At 36.2% G+C, this 13,269-nt stretch overlaps 1 protein-coding gene across 1 annotated transcript in view; it reads right to left on the bottom strand.

The window, feature by feature from the left end:
- LOC124595722 (ryanodine receptor) overlaps positions 1 to 13,269 on the bottom strand; it is a 690,379-nt gene that overhangs the window by 386,135 nt on the left and 290,975 nt on the right. The window contains exons 26-27 of the mRNA XM_047134588.1: positions 9,601 to 9,721; positions 4,174 to 4,273 (exon numbers count right to left, since the gene is read on the bottom strand). Of these exons, the coding sequence (XP_046990544.1) occupies positions 4,174 to 4,273; positions 9,601 to 9,721 (221 nt within the window). The remainder of the gene's footprint in view (positions 1 to 4,173; positions 4,274 to 9,600; positions 9,722 to 13,269) is intronic.

The following is a 13,269-nucleotide window of genomic DNA, read 5'->3' as shown; positions in this document are numbered from 1 at the left end:
TTCCACATTTACAGCTAACTGCCATTTATCACACCAACTATAAATTTTGTCTAAGTCGTCTAGTATCTTCCTACAGTCAATCATCTTTGACTTTTACTGAATATCACAGCATCATCAGCAAACAACAGTAGGTTGCTGCCCACCCTGCCAAATTATTTATGTATATAGAGAACCACAGTGGCCCTACCACACTTCCCTGGGGCATTCCTGATGATACCCTGTCTCTGGGGAATGCACACTTTCGAGGACAACATACTGGGTTCTACTGCTTAAGAAGTCTTTGAGCCACCCACATATATGTGAACTTATTCCATATGCTCGCACCTTTGTTAACAGCCTGCAAGGGGACACAATGTCAAGTTCTCTATTAGGTGATAAGGATATCCACATTCAAACATAATGTCCCATATGCTATCCTGGCTCACATGGTCTCAAATTCAATAAAGGCCATAGGGATTTCTGTATTAAATTTTTTTTCCTGTAATGTTTTTAATTACAAACACATTTTCATTGCATGAACAATCTCATCTAAATCAATTTTGTTCTTCAGCAATAATAGCTTCTGTGATATTCTTCATACGGTTATTGATTATCTTTGAGTACAGTTTGTAGCCAGTGTGCCATGATGGTTTTTCAAGTCATTATGTTTCCATTTTTTGACAAGAGGGATTACTTCTACTGTATACCAAGGGTCTGCGATCCTGCAGTTTGTCCAATAATCATTTATTAATTGTTAAAGTAATTTATCTAGAGGTAACCCTCCACATATAATTATCTCTGCATTTATTCCATCTATTCCAATAGCTTTTCTGTTCTTCGTGCCTTTCAAAGCATCTTGTAGTTCATCCATAGTAACTGGATCTACTGTTTCACTGCACATACTTTCTTCTGTGTCATCTTCGATCTTCTGTGTACACCAAAAAATCTGTATAACAATTTGTCTGTTGTTCATTGGGTATAATGTTCGGCGAGGCAGTGTCTTTTTCTTCCTTGGTGAGGGTTTTCATGATCTTGTATGAACACTGCTGTCTACTGTGTATGTCATGCTCTAAGATGCTTATGAATGAGTCCCGTGACTCCTTGTGTGCTCTTCGCGCTGTACTGATGTTTTTTCCTGTAGAAACTTCAAATAAGCTATTTGTTTTTCTTTAGCAGCTTCTGTAATTACTGTGTCCCAAATTCTGTGTCGTTTTTCCACATCTGTTTGCTTCCTTCTACCAAGTGCATCTGACGCTGCTTCTGATAAGATAATTAACTCAGCTCCAATAAACCATGATTCCTTTGACATTATAACTTACATTACTATTTGCTCTTTCTTCATAGTGTACTGAAACATTAGCCTCTTCTTGAAATAAGGCAATGTTTCAAGACATTAGTTTCAGTAAGATTATAATAAGTTTCTACAAATTGCTAAGCTTTCCAACAATGTCTTTCCTTAGAGCAAATTAGAAAGAAAAACACACACACACACACACACACACACACACACACACACACACACACACAGCCTCAGCTGCATTTTACTGCAATGCTGAGACAATGTAGCTGTTTGTGTGTGTGTGTGTGTGTGTGTGTGTGTGTGTGTGTGTGTTGACTAGCTGTGAGGAAGGACATAGTCTGAAAGGTTAGCAATACTTTTCATCTTATTTATGTGCCTATCAACCACACAACTCAACTCAACAGTGAATAGTTACATCTATTACTTCTATTCCACACAGGGCTTTCAAGTACTGTAAAATAATGGGTTTTGTCATATTTCTCTTCCAAGTAAGGAGGTTGACTGCAGAAAGAAGTTAGCAAATGGAAAAGACAATTGTACTGACACAACAGGGACAAAATTTGGAGCGAGCCACACTTTGGCAGTGACACATACTGTCTTTGTTCCAAGTTGACAAAAACATTGGTGTTTACTCTTTAACATTTAATTTTGTGAGTCTGTGATTTATTATGTTATGCTATCATGACTGAAAACTGATTTCTCTATGCAGCTCAAGACAGGTATACAACTTAAGTCATGGTGTACAAGCGACTCTTCCTTTTTTCTGCAGCATTAAGTGTGGGACTCTAGCTTTAAAAGTTGAATATGTAGGACAGCTTCCACTTTCACAATTGAGAAAGCTGTTTTATACATTAGCTAAGTTCCACAGGGTCAACAATATCTTAAACTGAAGGGGAGTTTCCTCTTGTCATCCACTGAAACACAAAAAATGACAGGCCACAGTTTTTAAAGTCCCCAGCTAAAGGACCTTTTAAACAAGAATGAAGATCAGAGTTTAACATCCCATCAACAATGCAGACATGGGGTGCAAACTTGAATTGTGAAAGGGTGGGGAGGGAAATCAGTCACGCCTTTTTCAAAGGAACATTCCTGGCATTTGCCTGTATCAATTTAGCGAAAATCTTAAATCTGGATGGGTGGTTGGGTATCTGAACCATTGTCCTCCAAAATGTGAGTTCAGTGTGCTGACCACTGTGACACTTCACTTGCTAGCTTTTAAACAAGTATTTTGACAGGAGAAATGGGAAGATAGAGAACAGAGAAACAGTATAATCTGTGCAAGTAATGGAGGGGAGGATCCATTTAAATGTTGAGAATATCAGAGAGACACATTCTCTGATTATATAGTTCTTTCCTCTCTGGCACCCAGAAGGTAGTTATTTGTCTCTTATGGGGAGATTTGTCCTGAAACCTTTTGTCACTCAGAACACTACTGAAAGATGTTCTAAATGTCATCTTCTGGTATGCTCAATTCAAACAGATCTTTGGCCACTTTGGTTAACCACACTGTTTCAATGTTGCTGTATTCAAGTAAGTAAGGGACTGTTCCTTTAGTCCAGTAGGATTTATCTTTGCTATGTATGAATGAAAGATCGCTTTCAGCAGAAACTGTCATTTGTGATAAGACTTGGGTTATCCAAAATTAAAGAGAGCCAATGTGGAGAATATGCTGATGCTGTGAAGAAGTGCTTGTTACCATCACAGCACAGCTGCCTGATTGACAAGAGATGCAAATGGCGTTTTTGGAGTGCAAAGGAAGTTTCTGATCAATTTACTTTATGGATGCAGCAATGTTAATGCCGTCAGCTACTGTCACCAACTTTGAGCTGGCTGGCCGTAAAAATGCACCACCACCTTCAGAACTTTTCAGTCATTCCAGAATCTGCCCCACAACACATATCTTGGCAGCTTATTCATCTGTGATATGTCATCACAGAATTTTTAAAAATTAGCATTAAAAACTTTTCTCACCAGTGGAAAAATCTGCTTATATAAAATGGATCATTAAATATGAAAAAAGTAGATCTGTATAAATTAAAGAACAATAATGTTTTTTCTATGAAAATTTCATTTTTATTTGATCCACTCTTAAGATATCAGTCCGCTCTGACACCCACAGACCATGAAGGCAGCAAAGCAAAATGTGATTAGGTCTACACCAGAAACTGGCCAATACCAGTGTGTCTGATGTAGGAATTAATCATTCACGACAGCCTCTTTTGCTAACTGGAGATCTTAGTAAAACTGATCGATCAGATCTCTCTTGAAACAAATGCAAACATAACAATCATTTGATATGTAGTTATCACCACCAAATATGGCACAAGCACAGGAACCAACACATGAGATTACTGTATTTCCCTTTAGCACACAACAACTGATAAACTCCTCCCATCACGCTACAAAATCTCAGACTTTTCAACTGAATGTTTTGTAGAAAAAGAGTAACAACCATGTCTACTGTAAGTATAAGAAATTATAAGCTGTAGTATGTGGTACACACTGAAACAAATGTTCTACACATGAAGTGATGTGAAGGCTAAAAATAAAGCACATTAATTAACTACTGAAGCTCAGAAATGCCTCTAGATTGCTCTTCAAAATCTGATACTGCTCAAAATATGTTATTCACAAGTAAATACTATCAGAACAAACCATATATAAAATATAATGGCAGTGTACACACAGCTATGCCACTCTGAGTTAGTCCATTACCAATCTTGTGTTACATATATAAATATAGCAATTTCTACTTTCACAAGTGTCTCAGAATAAAAATGACACAGTGAATTCTTGAAAATATTTCACATGCCTTCACTAAGAATAGTGTTTGTAAAAGCTGTTCTACTTTTCAGATGAATGCATAAAGGCAGTTCATAATCCTCCTGACTTACTGATAGTTCGATCTACAAGATCGAGGAAGACTCCGACCACGTCTCCCACTTGCCACTGTTTGCCGAACGTCTCGGCTTGCCCGCAATTATACTTCACTTCCTTTAAATCAAACAAAATGTAAGTAAGCTCTGGATACCACTTAACACAGTACTGTGAACCTCAATCAAACAGGGTGCCTCAGAAATACTTTTACAAACTTTGGAGCCAGATTCTGCACACCAAAACAAGGAAAAAAGTCTATACATAAACACGTCTGGCAATTTTCATTTTTAAGGAAATAACATTCTGGAAATTTTGCAACTGAAAATGTAATAAAAAATACTTAATTTGTTATCCATTTGCTTCCACCCTCTTATGCACTCCCACAACGTTTGTCACCAAGTTCTTGTGGAACAATGCAGATTTAAGACTAATGCGTGGGGTGTAATTGTAGGTGACTGTTTAGTAAGTCCATATGTTTTCCCAGCAAGTCTGACAGGTGATGTCTACAAAGACTTTACTCAGACCACTCTTCCAAACTTGCTACAGAATGTAGCGTTGCAGATAAAAAGAAGTATGTGGTTAGGAAACTTATCACTTTCTTTTAAACACACTGGAGGATATCTATCATGAAAGCTGGATAGTGTGGAAGGAACCAGTTCCATGCACTAGACACCCCACATACCTCAATCGTTTGGATCGGAATCTGTGGGGCCACCTATAAAATTGAACAGATTCTTTGCCTACATATCATGAAAGAAAGTGAAACCACTCAACACTATCTGAGAGTGTTTGAAATGATACCAAAGCAATGATTCAAAGAGTGAGTGCATTTGTAGCAACAAACTGAAGATATTTTGAACAACTGTTATAAGTTTCTGACTTCAGTACATTGTAAAATGTTCTTTCATCACTAAGTAAAAAATAAATAATTGTTGGGATATATGTTTCAGTGCACTTTCTTGTTCATTTTGGTGTGAGGAATCCACCTCCCAACTTTTTAAAAATATTTCTGATAAACTCTGTACATGCGTTGCCGTATTTGTTGACAACTGTCCGAAAATGCTGCACAGCAGAACACAAGCAAAAGACACAGTGATAATGAAATGATGTATTTACAGAATAAGTCAGTGTATAAATGTATTTATTATCATATGTCCAAGCCATATGTAGTACTGAATGAAAGTAAAAATTAACAATGTTAACAATATTTGAGTCAGAAGACGAATACTTGGTTAATGCAACCAGTATACAATTATTGATGATTTTATTATGCAAAACAGTTTTGGTTGTGCTACTCATCTTCTGAGGCTTCAACAGTTTCTTTTAAGCTTGTAGCAACTTAGAAACACACAGCTACAAATGATACAGACTCAAATTTTTATTAATGACATTTGTGCATTCATCCCCAGACAGAACATCCAAGACAATCTGAAGAATTTTCTTGGAATGTACGCTTTGAAGCAAACTGAAAGTTCCATTCTTGAATGAAAGGCACAACCTGTGCATGCATGCCTAAGAGAACAGTCTCCTGAGGTCACAGCTGATATATATCAAACTCAGCATCCAGCAGCAAGCACCATAGTAAAGAGTCAAATGAATGAAGTCTTATACAGTACCATCTTTACTTGGTGCACCCTGTAAGAGTTACTTACAAGGAAATGGAACTCATCAAAATGAAGATGAACAATTATGACACCATTTTCAGAAATGAAGGACGCTCTACTGTATGTGAGGTAGAAAATAAACACAGTAGACATATGACCCTGCAAATTGCACTGACTTGCATGGCATAGGATACTGTTCTGCAGCAATACAATCAAATGTTCTCTTGGCCTTTAGCAATGACCCATATAAATACTGCATGTTTATAAGCCATTGCATTACTGGCAATTAGTCCAGCTTTGGTTCTGCATATTCTGCATGAATGGCGAAGCTTGGCAGCCTTAATGAAAGCAATGAATAATACACTTATCATGAAAATGAAAACTGAGAGTTGCCTGAAGGGCTCTCAGACTCCTTTGCTATACTCACACAGTAGAGCAGTTGAGTGTTGGACAGTCATGTAGAGGATCTATACTTGGGTCCTGAACTCACCCAGTTGTGTGTAGACAACTGAGGAACTACCTGGAACCCCATTTATAAAATGCCAACATTTATGGCCACAAGAGGAGTATGCTAACCACAAGCTCCTTGATAATGATGTCCAAATTAAGCCCTAGGTGGATGGATGACACTGTCATCACTTGGTGCTGCTTGAACCCCAGATGCCTTTAAAGATTTGCTTTGCTCTTTCTTTTAAATGAGATGTACATTTTATTGCACGCATATGATGCTACATCAAAGAAACATATTGCTACAGCAAAAGAGGTACAAACGTTACAGTGTGCAACATCACACCTGCAATATATAATAATTATTCGACAGTTCACATGAAATTTTAAGATTCTGGATCACATGTTAACAAGTAGTACATAACGATATTACCAAAAGGATAGACTGCTAGTCTCCACACACAAGTGTTGAGTCACAGACAAGTAGAACAGACTGTTAAGCATTTAAGTTTTCAGCCAAATGGCCTTCTTCAGAAACTGAGAACACACACACACATTCTCATAAATATAACTCACATACACACAGACACTGTCCCTGGTCGAAAGCTTTAAAGTTTAACAGTCTGTCTACGACTCAACACCGCCTCTGTGGGGTGAGCAGTAATCCATCCTTTTCATAATATTGTTGTTATTCCAACTTGCCCTTTCCATTGTTTCATGTTATATATACGTCATCTATAATATGTTTCAAGAAAATTTTTATTTTTGGGCCCTGTCGAAGAAAGAACAAAAATTTTAGAATAAGCTTTACATTATGTGCAAGAAGTGATTACTCTGTTTAAGTCATTTCCAATTTTAAGGTGATTTTTCTACCTTCTAAAATACATATCTGACAAGATAATTCTTGAAGATACCTTGGGCTGGTGACAATAGATTGCAAATTTTATTATTCAACAAATGAAATATAAACTTATTAAATACTTAAATTGTGTGTTTGTGCCATCTTGTCTTTGTCTTTCAGCCATCTCTAACCATTTGTATTCATTTCAGAAATTGAAGAGGGTGCTGCTCTTCTCTTTCGTCTAAACTATGTATAGGATTTCTCTGTCATGCATCTAAGACAATTAATTTTGTTTGAGCTGTTAAGAGAAAACATTGTCAATTTCAATGTACAACTGCAAACATCCTTGCATTGCCAGAAATAATTTTAATAAATCCAAAGGATTTCGCAGATTCAGTACCATCTTCTTTGAAACACATAGTTTTGTCAGAGATTTACAGAGCTAACGCACAAAATGTGGATTGCGTAATGAAAATGTATCATCCTGCTCCTCCTAGTTCTTCCACTTTGCTCTCCCTCTCCCTCTGTTCTTTCCAACTGCTATTCTGCTTCAAAAAGACCTAATACACTCTTCAGTAGTGAAGTGTATGTCACATTCAAATATATTCTACACAAAGGCCATCCGTAAGTTATGTATCATTGGTAAAAAAGAAAAGAAACATGCCTACTGTTTAAATAGAGGAAGGAGATCCTTGATTTATATAGCTGTCCCAAAAGCTATACTATTAAAAAAAATGAAGAGAAAGAGAGGAATCTGAAACATGGATTAGAAGATAGTAAGTCATATTCCAGGAAAGAACTTTCCCTTACACACTGAGGTGTAAGTTTAATTTGTAACAATATTATGACATGAAGTGGTAACAGTTAACAGCTATATGCTACAAAACTGAAATGAAGTTTCGCCAAAGCAGGCTGAGAAAAAAAAGACATAGAAAATCAATACTTTTCAGCAGTGTTTGCTGGTTGTAAGAACATCTGTTAGAGAGAAATATAATAAGATGCAAGGCAAGCAGAGGAGCAAGCAGTTGTTTGGTTCTGTGACATTCAGTCATTCCATACCAGTGCAAGTCATTCTCATTCAACAGTAATGCCCAAGACTTACATCATTTTTCACATGAGTGTTTCATTATATCCATTTAATGAGAATAGGTGCAAATAATAAACTTTTTGTGCACACAATAACAGAGAAGCTGTGTGTAGTACGGGCAATAAAATTTTGTCGCTACTTTCTCAGATTTTGATCTGCATTTAAATTTATTCGCAGACCACATTATAGTCTTGGGCACAACTCAATACCAAACAGGTGTTTTACTTACTGATGGTCTTATCAAACAAGTCTAGGAAACAGCCGATAATATCTCCTACTTGATACTGTCTGCCAAAGGGATCACTAGCCCCAAAGTGTAGTTTGACAGCCTATGTTGAGATCAAGCATATCAGATAACAGAAAACTAAAATTCTGATGTAAGTATTTTGTAAGCTATTCTGAAACATATTTAAATTGTTGTTTCACCACAATAATTATGAACAAAACATTTTTAAAATGCTCACAGAAACACACTAGTTTGTTTCACTATGAATAACATCTTTGCACAAATTAGTGTTTTTATTTACTCTGATTTGAACTGGTGAAAAGCATTATGATGTATAACAATATGAATATCTCATCATCAATTGCACAGAGCATGTGTCTTACACAAAATATATTTTGTATCTCAAATGTATGATTTATATGTCTGTGACAGAATATGACCAACAAGAATCGTATGTATTTGCCAAAGTCACAAAAATAGCAATGAATTCTTCCTGAGCATCCAACAGCAATAACATTCAGGATTGGAAAATTTTACTAAGAACTTTTTTGGTTTTGTCTTCATGTGAAGTATTACATTTTTGTTAGGTTCATCTGACTAGAATCCAAAGTTTTCAACATATTGCAAACTATAAAGCAGTATTTCATGCGAATATGTAAGAAACATTTCAAACAGTTGCCGTAATTTGATATTATTGCTTGAAAGGCACTCAAGAAGATTTCATAAGTTTATTTTGCCAGTCAAATGCAGTATCTAGCAACTAATTTTCAATCATTTGTCATTATACTAAATGGGTTTTTAAGAACAACATTTGAATTTTTATAGCAAAGAGAAAATTATAGTTTAATAATGCAAATGTGAAAATAGTTAACAGGGCTATCTATAATGGATGAGTCAAGTGATACAGCCCATAAATTTACTATTATTAGGAACCAAAACATCATTCCTGTCAGTCTTTTATGTGTTTTTGCAACAATTACACTCTCTTCCAAATTAATTTAAAAACAAACTTATAAGTCTGAAACTGAAAAACAAACTTATAAGCCTGAAACTGAAAAACAAACTTACAAAAACATAGTGTATACTCCTCTCTCTCTCTCTCTCTCTCTCTCTCTCTCTATCCCCCCCCCCCCCCCCTCCCCCAACACACACACACACACACACACACACACACACACACACACACACAGACACACAGGGCTCCAACTTATATGCACATGATTATGGCATGCAACTTACATTGTAGCCATCAAATGCCCATGTAGTTTCATCACTTCCAAGCTGACAGCCTGGACTACAGTCAGCTCGAGCCCAGCCAACACGCATGGGACCAGCTGTCATTATCTCAAATTCAAAGTACCTAAATAAAGGAACACAAAGAATAGTACAAATAACTAGAAGAACTTAAACTTAAAGACATTAAACATGTAAGGATATGTCAGTGATGACAAAATTACATCTGGGGGTGTGACAATGCGTTTGACATGAGCCATTTACTTTAATCCACAAAGAAAACGAAATTCAAAGCAGCACCAGTACTATTTGTTCATTGTGTTCAAAAAATCTCTCCATGAAGGAGATCCTTCAGGGATGCAGACCAATAAAAGGCATACACTAACAAAAGTGTAGCAGCTGTTAGAAAGTGGATCCATGCCCCATATGAACAATTGGTTTGTTAAGCATGAAAAATATCAACACACTAGTCAATGGCAGGAAGGTAAACCTACTTCTCTCCCTTTTTACAAAGAGGATATAATACTGACAGCGAATGTTCTGGAATGTAGATTATACCTTCATTTTTCCTTGAATTTCATGGAAACGTGAGCTATAGCCAACAGGTCATGGTACAAATCAAACACATTACACATCTAATGAATTCGCAATTGGAAATAAGGACTACCATCAGCTGTAGAATGGAATGATGATGATGAAAATTTGTGCCGGACCAGAACTCGAACCCGGATTTCCTGCTTATCATGTGCGGGCGCCTTACCATTTGGCTTCCGTGCACAACTCACGGCCAGACCCAAACTTCTATATGTCGTCAACCATGCGTCTATAACCCGAACTCGTACATCCTTATTAACAGGTTAGACGTTGTACTTGAAAGTCTCTTACCCAGTATCGGCAGATAAATACGATATTGCAGTGCCTGTCTTATTCTGATTATGATGCAAAGTTCATTTGGACATGCATGCATGCATGCATCATAATCAGAATAATTGCACTCCAACATCATAAGCATACATTAAGTCAAAGCATGTTAATAAAAGAAATTTTAAAAATGAAAAAAATAGAAAACTACACATGTGCACTCAAATAAGTAACACATTACAGCAAAAGGGTCTTAACTAATGTGAACAAGTCTGGTGGAGAATAAAACGAGTGTGCCACAAGCCAGCCTTCAGCCTTTCAGCTTAAATTTGAAAAGCTGAGGTTTATTACTCATGGTTTCCAGTTTTGCAGGAAGCCTACTGAAAACTGAACTTGCAGAACAGCATATACCTTCTAAAACCATAGTAAAAAAACTGCAACCCAAACGTAAATCATTTTTCTGTTGTATATTCTCTGACTGGATGTTGCAGTTCCTTCTGAATGAGTGCATGTTCTTCTATCTCTAATGAGCTCATCACTGACTGGATGTTGAACCCTAATTTTCCTTCTATGTTCATCATTTCATCCCCACTGACACCCAAATCGCTGAAGTGGTGTCACCTTGAAAGACTTGCACTGGGCGAACGGTCTACCCGACGGGAGGCCCTAGCCACATGGCATTTCCATTTCCAACAACAAATTCAGTAAGCAAATATATGTACAGTGTGATGAGTTAGAATTCTGAGACGCTTTAGCAATGCCCTGCACATAGTTTGCAAACTGACGCCAGAGTTCATTCTGAATATCCTCTTCTGGGTGACAAATTTACTCTGTGAATGGAAAGAGCTGTGCCAGACTATGATGATGTGGGCATTGTACAGTGTCAATGGGTATGATAAACGAGTTTTTGTGCTTCTGAGTCAGTGGCATAAGAGATTATTCTTACAGTGAAGACATAATCACTACGTTTCTACAGAAGATCCTGAATAAAATACTTCCAAAAAGCTAAAGAATCACAAGAATTATAAAACATTTGACTTAACTAATTACTTGGTCAACTGGTAACACTAACATTTTGCTTTTGAGAGAGTTCTATTTTTTTACAATTGTGTGACAATCTATATAACTTTTCACATAAGCAGTTTTAGGATATTTACATACATGGTATATGTGCATAAAAGTTATAAATTCTATATTACAAAAAGAGGGAATGTTTTTAAGCACAACTGTGTATGAGTGATATTAATCATTACATTTAAAAAAGTTTCTCATTATATTTCCAAGGCAAATTCAAGTCAGTTCTGTGTCATATGGTCATTTCAATATGAGCTATTGTTTCAGCTCATTTTTCAAATTTCATCCAGAGAATGATTTCAGTTAATCTGGCAGTGAATCATACAGTATTTCTCCCTTGATATATGCTTTTTTCTATTATGTTAGCCTTCTGCTGACCATATGAAAGTCTTTTCTGTGTCTTGTTCTGCAGTTATGAATTGGATACTGTTATTTGTAAATTTCACATCTGCATCCACACTCTGCAAACCAATATGAAGTGTATGGCAATGGGTACTTCCTACTATACCAAATATTGGGGCTTCTTCCCATTACATTCACATATGGAATGCAAGAAGAGTGAGTGCTTAAATGTCTCTGTGCATGTTTTAATTACTCTGATCTAGTCTTCAGGGTTATACATAGTGGATGAACTCAAAATTTACCATAAGATACTGAGGAATGACTGCCATTCAGAGAGAAGTTGCAAGATTTGAAAGATTTCCATGAGACACCCATAAAGAGGACTGAAGCTACTTAGACAGAGGAAGTGAGAGAGAAATACTGATAAATGATGAGACGAATGTGGAAAAAAAGAAAGAAGAAAGGGATGAAATAACAATGGTCCATAGGTGAAAGAAGAAGGAAGAAAATAATGAAATAAAAATACACAATTAAAAATTCTAATAATAATAATAATAATAATAATAATGAAAAATGAGAGGACCCCTTGTAATCCATCTCTTCTGCTCACTCTGTCCTCATCATGTCTGGGCAGAAGCTGACACTATACTCATCAATATAGTACCTTTTACCTCCTGCTCTCTCTGTTGTGCCAATTTATATTTGCCTTTACTACAGATGGACCTTTCTCATCCTGTGGTTTGAGTGACCTGCCCTTTTTTTTAATTGTCTTGAACCCAATCCCTCTTTCCTCCCTGTGCAAAGAATTAATAGTTCCAAAAGCTAGGATAATTTATCATACTTATATGGGCAACTATTGATAGTACTAAAAATTTTACCTCCTGAAGGTATTCAATTCAGTTCTGTATTCACGCTGACCGCTTACAATGGGATATTTTTACAGAGAAGTTCTTACAAAATTTAATTCAACTTCTCTTACAAATATTCTTAAAATCCAAAGTCAATTTTGTTTATTTCATATAGTTTTGTTATCTTGTAAAACAGATGTTTCAGTAACCAGTCATAAATCTTAACTTTGACAATATTGTTGGGCAAGGACCAAGCACATTTTGGAAGTTTATTGGATAGTTTTAAGCAAGTTATTTTATAAGAGTTCACAGTTTTTGTCAGTCTATGTTTCAGTGTATTCAATTGTAGTTTGCCTCTAGTGTTGTGAACGTATATATTCTCTTTGGAGTGAAACTCACTTAAATTGCTTTTGGCATAAAGTAATGTTGCATAGATGTACAAGTTCACAGCAGTTAACATCTTAAGACCAATGAAGAGGGGTCATCAGTGATCCTAAGAATTGACTTCACTCATTATTCTGATTATTATTTCTTGAATATTAAGAATTTC

Source organism: Schistocerca americana, chromosome 2, assembly GCF_021461395.2.
Source record: "Schistocerca americana isolate TAMUIC-IGC-003095 chromosome 2, iqSchAmer2.1, whole genome shotgun sequence".
Classification (NCBI taxonomy): domain Eukaryota; kingdom Metazoa; phylum Arthropoda; class Insecta; order Orthoptera; family Acrididae; genus Schistocerca; species Schistocerca americana.
The sequence above is the reverse complement of the archived record's forward strand: the minus strand, read 5'-3'. Positions and strand labels throughout refer to the sequence as shown.